At 50.4% G+C, this 14,343-nt stretch overlaps 1 protein-coding gene across 4 annotated transcripts in view; it reads right to left on the bottom strand.

The window, feature by feature from the left end:
- ttc29 (tetratricopeptide repeat domain 29) overlaps positions 1 to 14,343 on the bottom strand; it is a 666,158-nt gene that overhangs the window by 28,671 nt on the left and 623,144 nt on the right. For all 4 annotated transcript variants that reach the window (XM_038791952.1, XM_038791953.1, XM_038791951.1 and 1 more), the window contains 2 exons: positions 12,143 to 12,190; positions 8,834 to 8,881 (listed from right to left, as the gene is read on the bottom strand). In XM_038791952.1, the coding sequence (XP_038647880.1) occupies positions 8,834 to 8,881; positions 12,143 to 12,190 (96 nt within the window). The remainder of the gene's footprint in view (positions 1 to 8,833; positions 8,882 to 12,142; positions 12,191 to 14,343) is intronic.

Genomic DNA, 14,343 nt, shown 5'->3' on the forward strand with positions numbered 1-14,343 from the left:
CTCCCAACCGGCGCGGAAGGGGCTTGGCGCCGTGCCAACTGGTGCAAAAGGGCCTCTGCTGGTCGGCGCGAGTTGGCACATTCGAGGGAGTGCCAGCGTGTGCTGCTGTCATCCAGCGCATGTGCAGGGAGGTTTCGCCTCCTCACCGGCCATGGCAGAGGTCCACAGCAACCGGTGCAGAGGGAAAGAGTGCCCCCATGGGGGGGGGGGGGGGGGGGGGGGGGGGGGTCGGAGAATCCCTCCCCAGATCTTTTGTATCATCTGCAAACTTAGCAACAGTACCTTCAGTTCCTTCTCAGATCATTAATATATATTGTGAAAAGTTGTGGTCCCAGCACAGATCCCTGAGGCACAGCACTAGTCACCGGCTGCCATCCTGAAAATGGCATATAGAGTGCGCATATAAACCACAGGCTGAGGCAACCATATAGATATTTAGCTTGCGGGATGGCTGTTGTGCCACTGCCAGTTTGCCATGGCTGTATGTGGTTTTGATCCTGCCCATTTGACCAAGTTCTAAAGGGCAGCGTGTCTGAGCATTTTGATCGTAATACCTCTTTCTCCTTTGTCACTGCCTCACAAGGGCACAACACATGTTGGTTTTGGCATCAGTTGCAAGAGGGCCTTGTCGATGGGCATTGTGGTCCTGGTGTGCCTGGAGAACAGCCGCTGTGCCAATGAGGGTAAACCATGTCTTGTCAAATTTTTCAGCCTGAGGAGTGCGGCACAGAACTTTTTGTGGTCTCTGGCACATTTCGCAAGTAGGTATTCAGCTGGGCATACTGCCCATTCAGCTAGGCCATTGGACTGTGGGTACAAGGGACCACTTGAAATGTGGTCCAAGGCTGTACTGGGACGCACGTACTGATAGGAACACAGGTGCTTGAACGCTGAAGTATTGTAGCCAGGGTGGGCTTATAGTGCTTGCTTGAGCTTGTTGAATGCAACAATATGGTGCCCTGCCAACACATTCAACATCTTGGTGGAGGAGCTGACAAAGGGACCTCACCGTAGAAAGGAATAAACTTGGGAACATAATTCGTCACCCCAAGGAAGCACTGTAAAGCGTGTTTGTCCTCGGGAATGGACATCTGTCATAAAGCCATTGTCTTGTCTGGATCAGGCTTCACACCATCGGCTGTGAGCAAGTGACCCATGTGGGGAATCTGGTTGACCCTGAATCTGCGTTGAGCAGGGCTGAGCTTTAACTGTATGCTAAACAAAGGCGTGCATCATGTTCTTGCATTGTACGATCCCGGACTAGGATGTCATTGACTACAATTTTGCAGGCTTATCCTGAAAAGAGTTATTCCATGCACCTTTGGAAGATTTTACTGCCAGTGAAGATCCTATAGGGCATGCGGAGGAAACTGTATCTGCCCACTGGAGACATGAATATAGTATATTTCAAGGATTCTTCATACAATGGGATACATCAGAACCCACACTCTGCATCCAAGATGCTGAAAACCTTGGCACTGAGCATGTCAGCTATAAACTGTTCAACCATCTTCATAGGGTGATGAGGTCTGAGCAGTGCCTTGTTTAAGTGAAGTAGGTTGAAGCAGGCTGTAACCATACCATCTTTCTTTACTGCAACCACCACTGCTGAAACCCGCTCTGTAGCCTCGTCTATGGGGACTAGGACACCAGTGTTGTCATCCATTCCAACTCATCAACCATTTTCTGCTTCATCGCTAGGAGTACTCTTCCCAAAGCACAGACTATTGGTGGTACCGAGTCATCTAGCCTTGTGTGGTATATTACAGGTAGCTTACCAATGATGTCACAGTTGACTAGGTCTTTATATTTGATTAGTTTGAGGGCCTGGTGCTGCAGAACGTGTAAATCTGGACCAAGATGGATTTGCCCCATTGTGATTAGCCTCTGACAACTACAACCATCTTCCTTTGTGCCAGGCATGACTCCAACCAGTGGAGAGTCTTCCCCTTGATTCTCATTGACTTCAATTTTGCTAGACTCCTTGATGCCATACGCATTCAAATGCTGCCTTGATGTCAAAGGAAGCATTTACCTCACATTTGCAATTCAGCTCTGTTGCCCATATTGTAACCAATGCCTCAATAAAGTCTACAGCTGAGAAGTTTGGAAGAAACCAAACTGATCATTTGTCTCTGATCAATTCTAGCAATCACAGTTCTTATTGCTACTAGACTTATTTCATCCTCAAATGTTCTGTGCGCTACTTTTGTCGTGGCCTCAACCTAATAACCTAGTCACCTAGCAATGCTAGATGGCAAGCAAATTTTACAGCAAGTAGTTCTGGGATTATAATTCAACATCATTTGGCTCAGGTGTCAGAAATGCAATCTTTGTTGGTTGGGTTCGGTTGGACTATAAGATGGTAAAATTGTCTTTTTTTTGCTCAAAATTTGATTTAACTCCAGCCACTCCTATGTAAACGTTGTTCATTAATTTCATTGTAATATGTTGATAAGCACCTCCAGTGGCAGTCATAGGAGGATTTTTTAATATCGTTTTTTCTTGTTAAAATATCTGCTGTGGTTGAATGCCAAAGGGATACTTTTGAATAGTCATCACAAAGGTTGATTATATTCGTATATCATTTAGTTTTTGCACTGAAGGTTATTATATTGTGTATTCAGGCATGTACTGTCAAATACTAGTCATGTGATTTTGTAATGACAGTTTTCTGTTAACCTCCACAAACTGATTCAAAAGGACATTTCAGCATGCAATGCCTATTTACAATATTTATTCCTGAGTGGGAAATCATTAAATACTGACAGCTAGGTGTATTTGCTTTTTTGCCAAAAATTAAAAATCTTCCTGTTTGTGAAATCTTACTCATCCAGGTATTGTGAAAATGCAAACTATATTTCATATTATTTTCTCATTTTAGATGCAGTGACTGGAATTCTACGATTTACGGCGGGATGCTGTTTGCTGGCTGTGGGAATCTCTCTTCCCACTGTTTATCAATGGGGTTTTCCATTGAAGCCACTCCACCCCGCCGGGAAACCCATGGGTGGGGGTGTGCTACCAGCAGGAAAAGTGAATCACAAAAGTGGCATGGTGGCGCAGTGGTTAGCACTGCTGTCTCACAGCTCCGAGGACCCGGGTTGGATCCTAACCCCGGCTCCCTGTCCGAGTGGAGTTTGCACATTCTCCCTGTGTCTGTGAGGGTCTCACCCCCACAACCCAAAGAGATGCAGGGTAGGTGAATTGGCCATGCTAAATTGTCCCTTAATTGAAAAAAAAAAGAATTGGGCACTCTAAATTTTAAAAACAAAAGAAAAACAAGGAAACGTGAATCCCAACAGCTGGAGAATTCTGGCCTTTATGTTTCCACTTTGCATAATAGTTGCAATTAAAGTATTATCAGTAAGATAACAACAAACTCAAAGTGGTGGATTTTCTGTCGCTGTTTTCAACGGAGGGCAATGGTGGCAGGGGTGGAGAATCGAGGAGGTGGTCCAAAGTGGCTTTCACGCCAGTGGGATTTCCCCGCTCGATTGTTCCCACCTCAGCCAATCATGTAATGGGGTTCCCGTCATGAAACCCAGGAACCTCATTACCATATATTTAAATTATTAGTGGGCTTTGCCGTTGTATTACCCCCCACATAAGGATTTCACCACTTCCTCCAGCGTGACATCATGTCAGCGAGGTTTACAACAGGGCTTGACAGACAGGGACCTGCCAAACAGCGGTCCCACCAGGAGCGCACACAGGTAAATATAGGGGTGGGGAGTGGGGGGGTTAGAGTCATGACCCAGCTGGCCATTTCTGGGGTCAGCGCCAGGGGGAATTGCTGGAGGGGGTGAGGGGGGGGGGTCAATTAGACAGGCTTGGGATGGGGAGGGTTCCCGAATGTGCGGGAGGTTCGGGGTGGAGAGAGTCGTGGGTTGGCCCTAAAAGGGGTATGGTTGATCGGCAGGTTAAGGGGGCCGGGGACCAGGCTAGTCACGTACAATGCGAGGAGTTGAATGGGCTGGTTAAACGGTCACGTGTGTTCACACATCTGAGGAGTCTGAAGGCGGACGTGGCCTTTTTGCAGGAGATGTACTTGAAGATAGGGGACCAGAGTAGGCTGAGAAAGGAATAGGTGGGGCCGGTGCTTCATTCGGGGCTGGATATGAAGAAGAGGGGGTGGCGGTGCTGGTGAATAAGCGGGTAGTGTTCGAAACGGGGGGTATTGTGGCCGATCCCAGGGGGTGATGGTGAGTGGAAAGTTGAAGGGAATGCCGGTGGTTCTGCCAAATGTCAATGCCTGAATTAGGATGACGTGGACTTTATGAGGTGGGTGTTAGGGAAGATTGCAGACTTGGACTCTTATCGGCTAGTTAATGGGGGGGATTTTAATACTGTCATAGATCTGAGCTTGGACCGGTTGAGTCCCAAGTCGTCAAATGTGTCGGCAGTGGCAAAGGAGCTGAGGGGGTTTATGGAGCGCATGGCGGGGGTGGGGGGGTAACCCGTGGAGGCTGTAGTCAAAGGAGTTTTCATAGCTCTGTCTTGTGCACGGGTGTACTCCTGCATTGATTCTTCGAGAAGGCGCTGCCGGACCAGGTGGCTGACTCGGAATATTCGGCGATTGTGGTTTCTGAAAAAGCACCACAATGGGTGGCTCTGTGGGTGGCCCGGGAGGGGGGTTCCCTTTGCCTGCAATGGAGGCTGGTTGTGGGGTTGTTGGCGGATGAGGAGGTGCGCGAGCGGTTGCGGGCTGCCATTCGGGGATATGTGGAGCTAAATTATGCGGGGAGGCCACAGCCACCACACTGTGGGAAGTACTCAAGGTGGTGGTTGGGTGAGAGTTTATATCACTTCGGGAGCATAGTCAGAAAATGAAGTGGGTAGAGAGGGCAAGGCTGGTGGACGAGATTTTGAGGGAGGACAGGAGGTACTTGGAGGCGCTGGAGGCAGGACTATTGAAGGAGAGGCAGAGGCTCCTGATGGAGTTTGGACTAGTTTCTATGAGAAAGGCAGTGGGGCCAGTTATGGGGGGCCAGAGGGACAGTGTATGAGGACAGGGAGAAGGTGAGTAGAATGTTGGCCCATCAGTTGAGAAAGCAAGAGTTAGCGAGGGAGATTGGCAGAGTGAGGGATGGCAAGGTAGTGATGCACCCTGAGGGGGTGAAATGGGTGTTTGAGATATTTGATAGAAGGTTATAACGAGTTGGATCCCCCAACCAGGGAGGAGGGAATGTAGCGGTTTCTGCATGAGTTGGAGTTTCCCAATGGAGAGGAGGAGCTGGTTCAGGGACTGGGGGCCCAATTGGGTTGAGGGAGGTGATGGAGAGTATGGGGGTGATGCAGGCAGGGAAGGCCCCGGTGCCGGATGGGTTCCTGGTAGAGGTCTATAAAATGTTTGGGGCGGACCTGGAAGCAAGGGAGAGGGGGGATTTCCCCCCTACTTTGTCGCAGGCTTCCATCCAACTAATATTAACGAGGGATAAGGATCCGGAGCAGTGCTGTCGTACCGCCCGATATAACTACTGAAAGGAGACGCCAAGCGGTTAACGAAGACGTTGGCTGCGCAAATCAAGGACTGCATCCCGGGGGTGATAGGTAAAAATCAAACGGATTTTATGAAGGGGAGGCAGTTGTCGGCAAACATGAGGAGGTTGATTAATGTATTCATGATGCCTTTGGAGGGGCAGGAGGATGAAGTACTGGTGGTGATGGATGCGGGGAAGGGGTTTGATCAGGTGGAGTGTGCGTATCTGCTGGAGTTGCAAGGGTGGTTTGGGTTCGGGCAGGAGTTTGTGGACTGGGTCCGGCTGCTTTATAAGATGCCGGTCACAAGCGTGCGGATGAATCGAGTGAGTTTGGGGTACTTCGGGCTGCATCATGGGGCGAGGCTTCGGTGCCCGTTCGCCCCGTTCCTCTGCGCCTTGGTGGCACATCATGGACATCTGCACCCGATACTCGGGCAGTGTGCATGATGCCTTCAACCTGGCACATTCAATGATTTCTGACATGTTCGAGATGCCCCCCAGGCTGGGGGGGTTTGACTCTTGGGTGACAAGGGTTACCTCTGCGGTCATGGCTGATGATGCCTATCCGGAGGCCAAAGACCGATGCGGAGACCCACTACAACGACGCCCATGCAGCGACCAGGTCCGTGATCAAGCGGTGCTTCAGCCTCCTGAAGATGAAGATGGGGGGAGCCTGAGGTGCTGTGGTGTTCAGGCACTTCCCCTGTGGGAGTCACCGGCACCATCACCTCTTGGGGTGCCTGATGGCCCCAGGGCTGCTCCATGGGATGGGGGTGCGAGCGAAGCCATCCCCTGAGGTTCCCCCGCCACCTGGCACTGCCAGCCCTGGAGGCCCGCTCTGGTCTCGACCAAGGTCTGCATGCTCACGGCCATGGGGCACAAGAGTGGACTATCTCCATCTGGGATTGCGCCACATCACCCATTGACTGTGCCACCACCTTCTGGGTCTGTGTCACATCAGCCAGTGACTGCGCCATCTCCTTTTGGGACTGGGCCATTTCCCTCTGTGTCTGCATCACATCAGCCAGAGCCTGGGCAATGCCGTCGACGTTCCCAGCCAAGGCCTGCTGTGACATGCTCAGGCGTGCTGCTGCAATATCCAGGTGGCTCTGGGACATGGTTGCCTGTAAGACGTCAACCCTGTCCTGGAACTCGGCCAGTGCCTGCACAGAATACCTCAGGCCTTGGACATGCTCTATAGTCACGATCGTTGCAACTAAGCGGGGTCTTACTTCCTTGCCCATGGCTTAGCTACACTTCGGCAATCTCCCTTTCCTCTGGGTCGCCAGCCATATCCGGGGACCTCTGCTCAGCCATGGTGAGGGGCCACAAGTGAAATCGCCACCACCTACTCTCTTCTCCAGCTCCTGTTGATTGTGCGTGGCCATCTCCTGGAGGGGGGGGGGGGGGGGGGGGGGGGGGGGGGGAGCAGGGGGAACAGCACAGAAGGCAACAAGGTTAGACAGTACGATGCATGCAGCCCAGGGGGTGGGTAGCTGGTGGCCTCAGTGGCCAGGGCCCCCAGCCACGGTAATCAGTGTGGGTACCGGCATGTGGTGCAGGATGAGGGATCGGCTTCCCTCCGGGTGGGGGGGGGCAGGGTTCGGATTACGGGTGTGTGGGACAGGGCAGCACAGACCTGCCTTCTCACCATGGCTGCCCTGAGGAGGTCATGCAGTTTTTTGTCTGCTGGCCGGTCCAAACAACATTGCCTACGGTACTGACCGGCTCTGCCACCTGCGCCCAGGCACGACTAACGGTGCCAACTGGCAGCCTCCTTCCCTGGCCAGCGTATAGGGTCACCCTCTTCTCCTACACAGCCTCCATAAGGGTCTCCAGCTTGGTTTTCTAGAGCTCTACCTGCAAAGACGAGATATGGCTGCATATCTCGCACCATAGGGTAATGGTGTCCTTGCTCTTTGTTCAATTTCCTGTTTAGTAACACCTCAAGCCACCCATTATAATCGCAACATTTTCTGGCCCAGTTTTTATGACTTGTTTTTGGTAGACCCTTCCTTGGTCACTATCAATCCCACCCATGCCCTGGTCATTCACCTTTGCTGATTAAGTTAACTGGTACTCGTCCTCTTGACACTCTGTCCCACTCACTGAACTGACAGCCTATGTTCTACAATTGCACCATGTCTGATCCATCTGCTTTAATTGAGCACTCTCTTGGCACTCTGTCTTCAAAGTGTTGCTTCGCAGTCACCAATTGTGTTTCTTCAAGTTACAACTTCAATGTGGTCTGACCAAAATGTCAAGGGTTTGCTGATGCATGCAGCATGATCTCAGGCTGTTCACCAGGTCATACCTGTAATTAATATTGCTGCCATTGGTCTTACCACCACTGATCACCATGTTGTGTTACTATAATGCTATGGGCACCAATTGCTCATACGGGATTGAGTGGACAGGTTGTGGGTTCATTTATTAAGGCGAGGCACAGAAGAACAGTTATACATAGATATATGGCTTGAAGATATCAGAGCTGTGGGTTGTGCCCTGCTCAAAGTAAAAGTGAAACTATGACTGAATCTTATGGCACATTTCCCTTCTCGTGATGTAATGCAGCTGTGTCTGAAAGGCATATGACAATTGTCACTACTTTAAAATACATGCTTATATGGATTGATTTTCACAATACATACTGGAGAATGCCGGCACTTGCTATTTAATGAACATCAGACAAAACTAAAAGGCTGTGACCTCTGAGCACCAGTGAAGTGTATCTGAGGGAACCGCAAAGATTCCCTTGGATTGTTCCAGGTATGAATTGCGCAGCAATTGCCCGGGAAGTTCACATTTCCTTTGGACAATTGCCCTGCCCCGGGAACCATCCGAAAATGTGATTTAAATCACAAGCTTCAGGTGGTTCCGACTGTCCTCCAGCAGGAGTTACCCAGAAAAAGTTAGAAGTATTAACCCACTTCTAGCTTCGAGGTAACCATAATACTGACCAGCACGGATTCCCCCTCTCCATGGGACATCCCCCACAAACCTCTCCACCACCCCCATTACCACCCTCACCCCTTCCACACCACGGGACTCATCCCATCCCCAGGACCTGCAAGTGACTCCAGCCACCTCCCCAAAGACTCCTCCACCCCCTCAATCCTCTCCCAATACTCTCCTCAATCCTCACTAACATGTCCTAAACACTACTCCTCAATATCCCAGAATACCCTCCACCCAGATCCAACTCGACCTGAATCCATCCCTCCCCCAGGGTCAACCCAACTAGTGCAACCCTCGGGCTTCAGCCAACATGACCCCACCCCCCTGTCCCAACCAAAACCCAGCCTAACGCAGCCCCACATACTCCCAATCTTACCCCAATCTTATCTTACCTTCTTCATGGCTTGTCAAAGTGGGAATATGCTGCACATGATGGCGTTCTGAAATAAAACAGAAAATACTGAAGAAACTTAAATAATGCACGCTCACAAATGCTTTAGAAACATGAAAGGTATTTATGAATAAGAGAACCTGTACGGAGGCCAGCAGCCACATGGCTGCCCTGGAGCAGCCACACCTCACTGCCCCAGTCTCTACAAGTCTTCTGCCGAAGAGAGGCCTCCAGCCCAACAGGTGACTATGCACTCTCAGTCCGTCAATGCCAGGTGACCCGCTTCTGCTGTGTTGCCCCTAAAGGGACAGTCAGCACAAACGTTTGCAGGGGGTGGGGGCGAGGGCGTCGCTGGGGGTGGGGGGGCTGCGGAGGCGAGGAGGGCAGTACAATGGTTAGCCAGAAGCTAGTAAGGTGGCATGGTGGCACAGTAGTTAGCACTGCTGTCCCACAGCACCAGGGACCAGGGTTTGATTCCAGCCTTGGGTGACTGTGTGGAATTTGCACATTCTCCCCGTGTCTCTGTGGGTTTTCTCCAGGTGCTCTGGTTTCTTCGCTCAGTCCAAAAATGTGCAGATTAGCTGGACTGACCATGATCAATGAGCAGGGTTACGGGATAATAATAATCATAACAATAATCGCTTATTGTCATAAGTAGGCTTCAATTAAGTTAATGTGAAAAGCCCCTAGTCGCCACATTCTGGCGCCTGTTCGGGAGGCTGGTACGGGAATTGAACCCGCGCTGCTGGCCTTGTTCTACATTACAAGCTAGCCGTTTAGCCCATTGTGCTAAATCAGACCCATAGGGCGGGGGAGTTGTCCTTGGTAGAGTGTTCTTTCAGAGGGTCAGTGCAGATTTGAAGAGTTAAATGGCCTCCTTCTGTACTGTAGGGATTCTATGGACTAATGGAAGGGGATTAAATTCTTCTACCTTTTGCTGCCCTGCTGGGCGGTCCGGTCTACATTGCCCACAGTGCTGACCGCCTCCGCCACCGGCGCCCAGTCATGACTAATGGCGCCCGCTGACAGCCTCCTTCCTGGGCCAGGGTACAGGGTCAACCTCCTCTCCTCCACGGCATCAAGAAGGGTCTCCAGCTCGGTGTCTGCCAAATGTGGGGCTGCGTGTCTTGCTGCCGTGTTGTTGACTGGCATGGTGTGTGTGGGGAGTGAGGTGTGTATATGTGGCTGCAGCTGGTCAACATCCTGACTGTCGATCGCAAAACCAGCGAATCCGGCACCGTTTCTCATTGGACCCCAGCCCCTTAACTGTACCAGAATCGGTCCAGGTGTGGCGCCAGTTTAGCTGTCGGGGAACTCCACGAATTCTGCATTGGCGTCAACACTAGTCTCAGAAATGGTGAATTCCGCCGCCCAGCTCTGTATGCTGTATAAACATTTTGACTGCATCCCAATTCAAATATGGGAATTTGTGGACATTCTGACAATATCTTTGATCTTGCTTCTTCTGTAGTGCCTGGAATGAGTGCCGCTGTAGCCTCTTTCGCATGCTTTTCTAAAGCTCTGCCTGCAAAGACGACATATGGTCGCATATCTCGCACCACAGGATAATGGTGTCCTTGCTCTTTTTTCAACTTCCCAGGTTCGATTCCCGGCTGGGTAACTGTCTGTGTGGAGTCTGAACGTCCTCCCCATTTGTGCGTGGGTTTCCTACGGGTGCTCCGGTTTCCTCCCACAGTCCAAAGATGTGCGGGTTAGGTGGATTGGCCATGCTAAATTGCCCGTAGTGTCCTAATAGTAATGTTAAGGGAGGGAGTTGTTGGGTTACGGGTATAGTGTGGATACGTGGGTTTGAGTAGGGTGATCATTGCTCGGCACAACATCGAGGGCCGAAGGGCCTGTTCTGTGCTGTACTGTTCTATGTTCTATGTTCCTGGTCAGTAACACCTCAAGCCACCCATTATAATCGCAACATTTTCTGGCCCAGTTTTTATGACTTGTTTTTGGTAGACCCTCCCTTGCTCACTATCAATCCCACCCATGCCCTGGTCATTCACCTTTGTTGATTAAGTTAACTGGTACTAGTCCTCTTGACACTCTGTCCCACTCACTGAACTGACAGCCTATGTTCTACAATTGCACCATGTCTGATCCATCCACTTTCTTTGATCACTCTCTTGGCACTCTGTCTTCAACGCGTTTCTTCGCAGTCACCAACTGTGTATCTCCAAGTTGCGACTTCAATGTGGTCTGATCAAAATGTCAAGGGTTTGCTGATGCATGCAGCATGATCTCAGGCTGTTCACCAGGTCATACCTGTAATTAATATTGCTACCATTGGTCTTACCACCACTGATCACCATGTTGTGTTACTATAATGCTATGGGCACCAATTGCTCATACGGGATTGAGTGGACAGGTTGTGGGTTCATTTATTAAGGCGAGGCACAGAAGAACAGTTATACATAGATATATGGCTTGAAGATATCAGAGCTGTGGGTTGTGCCCTGCTCAAAGTAAAAGTGAAACTATGACTGAATCTTATGGCACATTTCCCTTCTCGTGATGTAATGCAGCTGTGTCTGAAAGGCATATGACAATTGTCACTACTTTAAAATACATGCTTATATGGATTGATTTTCACAATACATACTGGAGAATGCCGGCACTTGCTATTTAATGAACATCAGACAAAACTAAAAGGCTGTGACCTCTGAGCACCAGTGAAGTGTATCTGAGGGAACCGCAAAGATTCCCTTGGATTGTTCCAGGTATGAATTGCGCAGCAATTGCCCGGGAAGTTCACATTTCCTTTGGACAATTGCCCTGCCCCGGGAACCATCCGAAAATGTGATTTAAATCACAAGCTTCAGGTGGTTCCGACTGTCCTCCAGCAGGGGTTACCCAGAAAAAGTTAGAAGTATTAACCCACTTCTAGCTTCGAGGTAACCATAATACTGACCAGCACGGATTCCCCCTCTCCATGGGACATCCCCCACAAACCTCTCCACCACCCCCATTACCACCCTCACCCCTTCCACACCACGGGACTCATCCCATCCCCAGGACCTGCAAGTGACTCCAGCCACCTCCCCGAAGACTCCTCCACCCCCTCAATCCTCTCCCAATACTCTCCTCAATCCTCACTAACATGTCCTAAACACTACTCCTCAATATCCCAGAATACCCTCCACCCAGATCCAACTCGACCTGAATCCATCCCTCCCCCAGGGTCAACCCAACTAGTGCAACCCTCGGGCTTCAGCCAACATGACCCCACCCCCCTGTCCCAACCAAAACCCAGCCTAACGCAGCCCCACATACTCCCAATCTTACCCCAATCTTATCTTACCTTCTTCATGGCTTGTCAAAGTGGGAATATGCTGCACATGATGGCGTTCTGAAATAAAACAGAAAATACTGAAGAAACTTAAAATAATGCACGCTCACAAATGCTTTAGAAACATGAAAGGTATTTATGAATAAGAGAACCTGTACGGAGGCCAGCAGCCACATGGCTGCCCTGGAGCAGCCACACCTCACTGCCCCAGTCTCTACAAGTCTTCTGCCTAAGAGAGGCCTCCAGCCCAACAGGTGACTATGCACTCTCAGTCCGTCAATGCCAGGTGACCTGCTTCTGCTGTGTTGCCCCTAAAGGGACAGTCAGCACAAACGTTTGTAGGGGAGTGGGGGCGAGGGCGTCGCTGGGGGTGGGGGGGCTGCGGAGGCGAGGAGGGCAGTACAATGGTTAGCCAGAAGCTAGTAAGGTGGCATGGTGGCACAGTAGTTAGCACTGCTGTCCCACAGCACCAGGGACCAGGGTTTGATTCCAGCCTTGGGTGACTGTGTGGAATTTGCACATTCTCCCCGTGTCTCTGTGGGTTTTCTCCAGGTGCTCTGGTTTCTTCGCTCAGTCCAAAAATGTGCAGATTAGCTGGACTGACCATGATCAATGAGCAGGGTTACGGGATAATAATAATCATAACAATAATCGCTTATTGTCATAAGTAGGCTTCAATTAAGTTAATGTGAAAAGCCCCTAGTCGCCACATTCTGGCGCCTGTTCGGGAGGCTGGTACGGGAATTGAACCCGCGCTGCTGGCCTTGTTCTACATTACAAGCTAGCCGTTTAGCCCATTGTGCTAAATCAGACCCATAGGGCGGGGGAGTTGTCCTTGGTAGAGTGTTCTTTCAGAGGGTCAGTGCAGATTTGAAGAGTTAAATGGCCTCCTTCTGTACTGTAGGGATTCTATGGACTAATGGAAGGGGATTAAATTCTTCTACCTTTTGCTGCCCTGCTGGGCGGTCCGGTCTACATTGCCCACAGTGCTGACCGCCTCCGCCACCGGCGCCCAGTCATGACTAATGGCGCCCGCTGACAGCCTCCTTCCTGGGCCAGGGTACAGGGTCACCCTCCTCTCCTCCACGGCATCAAGAAGGGTCTCCAGCTCGGTGTCTGCCAAATGTGGGGCTGCGTGTCTTGCTGCCGTGTTGTTGACTGGCATGGTGTGTGTGGGGAATGAGGTGTGTATATGTGGCTGCAGCTGGTCAACATCCTGACTGTCGATCGCAAAACCAGCGAATCCGGCACGTTTCTCATTGGACCCCAGCCCCTTAACTGTACCAGAATCGGTCCAGGTGTGGCGCCAGTTTAGCTGTCGGGGAACTCCACGAATTCTGCATTGGCGTCAACACTAGTCTCAGAAATGGTGAATTCCGCCGCCCAGCTCTGTATGCTGTATAAACATTTTGACTGCATCCCAATTCAAATATGGGAATTTGTGGACATTCTGACAATATCTTTGATCTTGCTTCTTCTGTAGTGCCTGGAATGAGTGCCGCTGTAGCCTCTTTCGCATGCTTTTCTAAAGCTCTGCCTGCAAAGACGACATATGGTCGCATATCTCGCACCACAGGATAATGGTGTCCTTGCTCTTTTTTCAACTTCCCAGGTTCGATTCCCGGCTGGGTAACTGTCTGTGTGGAGTCTGAACGTCCTCCCCATTTGTGCGTGGGTTTCCTACGGGTGCTCCGGTTTCCTCCCACAGTCCAAAGATTTGCGGGTTAGGTGGATTGGCCATGCTAAATTGCCCGTAGTGTCCTAATAGTAATGTTAAGGGGGGGAGTTGTTGGGTTACGGGTATAGTGTGGATACGTGGGTTTGAGTAGGGTGATCATTGCTCGGCACAACATCGAGGGCCGAAGGGCCTGTTCTGTGCTGTACTGTTCTATGTTCTATGTTCCTGGTCAGTAACACCTCAAGCCACCCATTATAATCGCAACATTTTCTGGCCCAGTTTTTATGACTTGTTTTTGGTAGACCCTCCCTTGCTCACTATCAATCCCACCCATGCCTGGTCATTCACCTTTGTTGATTAAGTTAACTGGTACTAGTCCTCTTGACACTCTGTCCCACTCACTGAACTGACAGCCTATGTCTACAATTGCACCATGTCTGATCCATCCACTTTCTTTGATCACTCTCTTGGCACTCTGTCTTCAACGCGTTTCTTCGCAGTCACCAACTGTGTTTCTCCAAGTTGCGACTTCAAT

Source organism: Scyliorhinus canicula, chromosome 3 (assembly GCF_902713615.1).
Source record: "Scyliorhinus canicula chromosome 3, sScyCan1.1, whole genome shotgun sequence".
Classification (NCBI taxonomy): domain Eukaryota; kingdom Metazoa; phylum Chordata; class Chondrichthyes; order Carcharhiniformes; family Scyliorhinidae; genus Scyliorhinus; species Scyliorhinus canicula.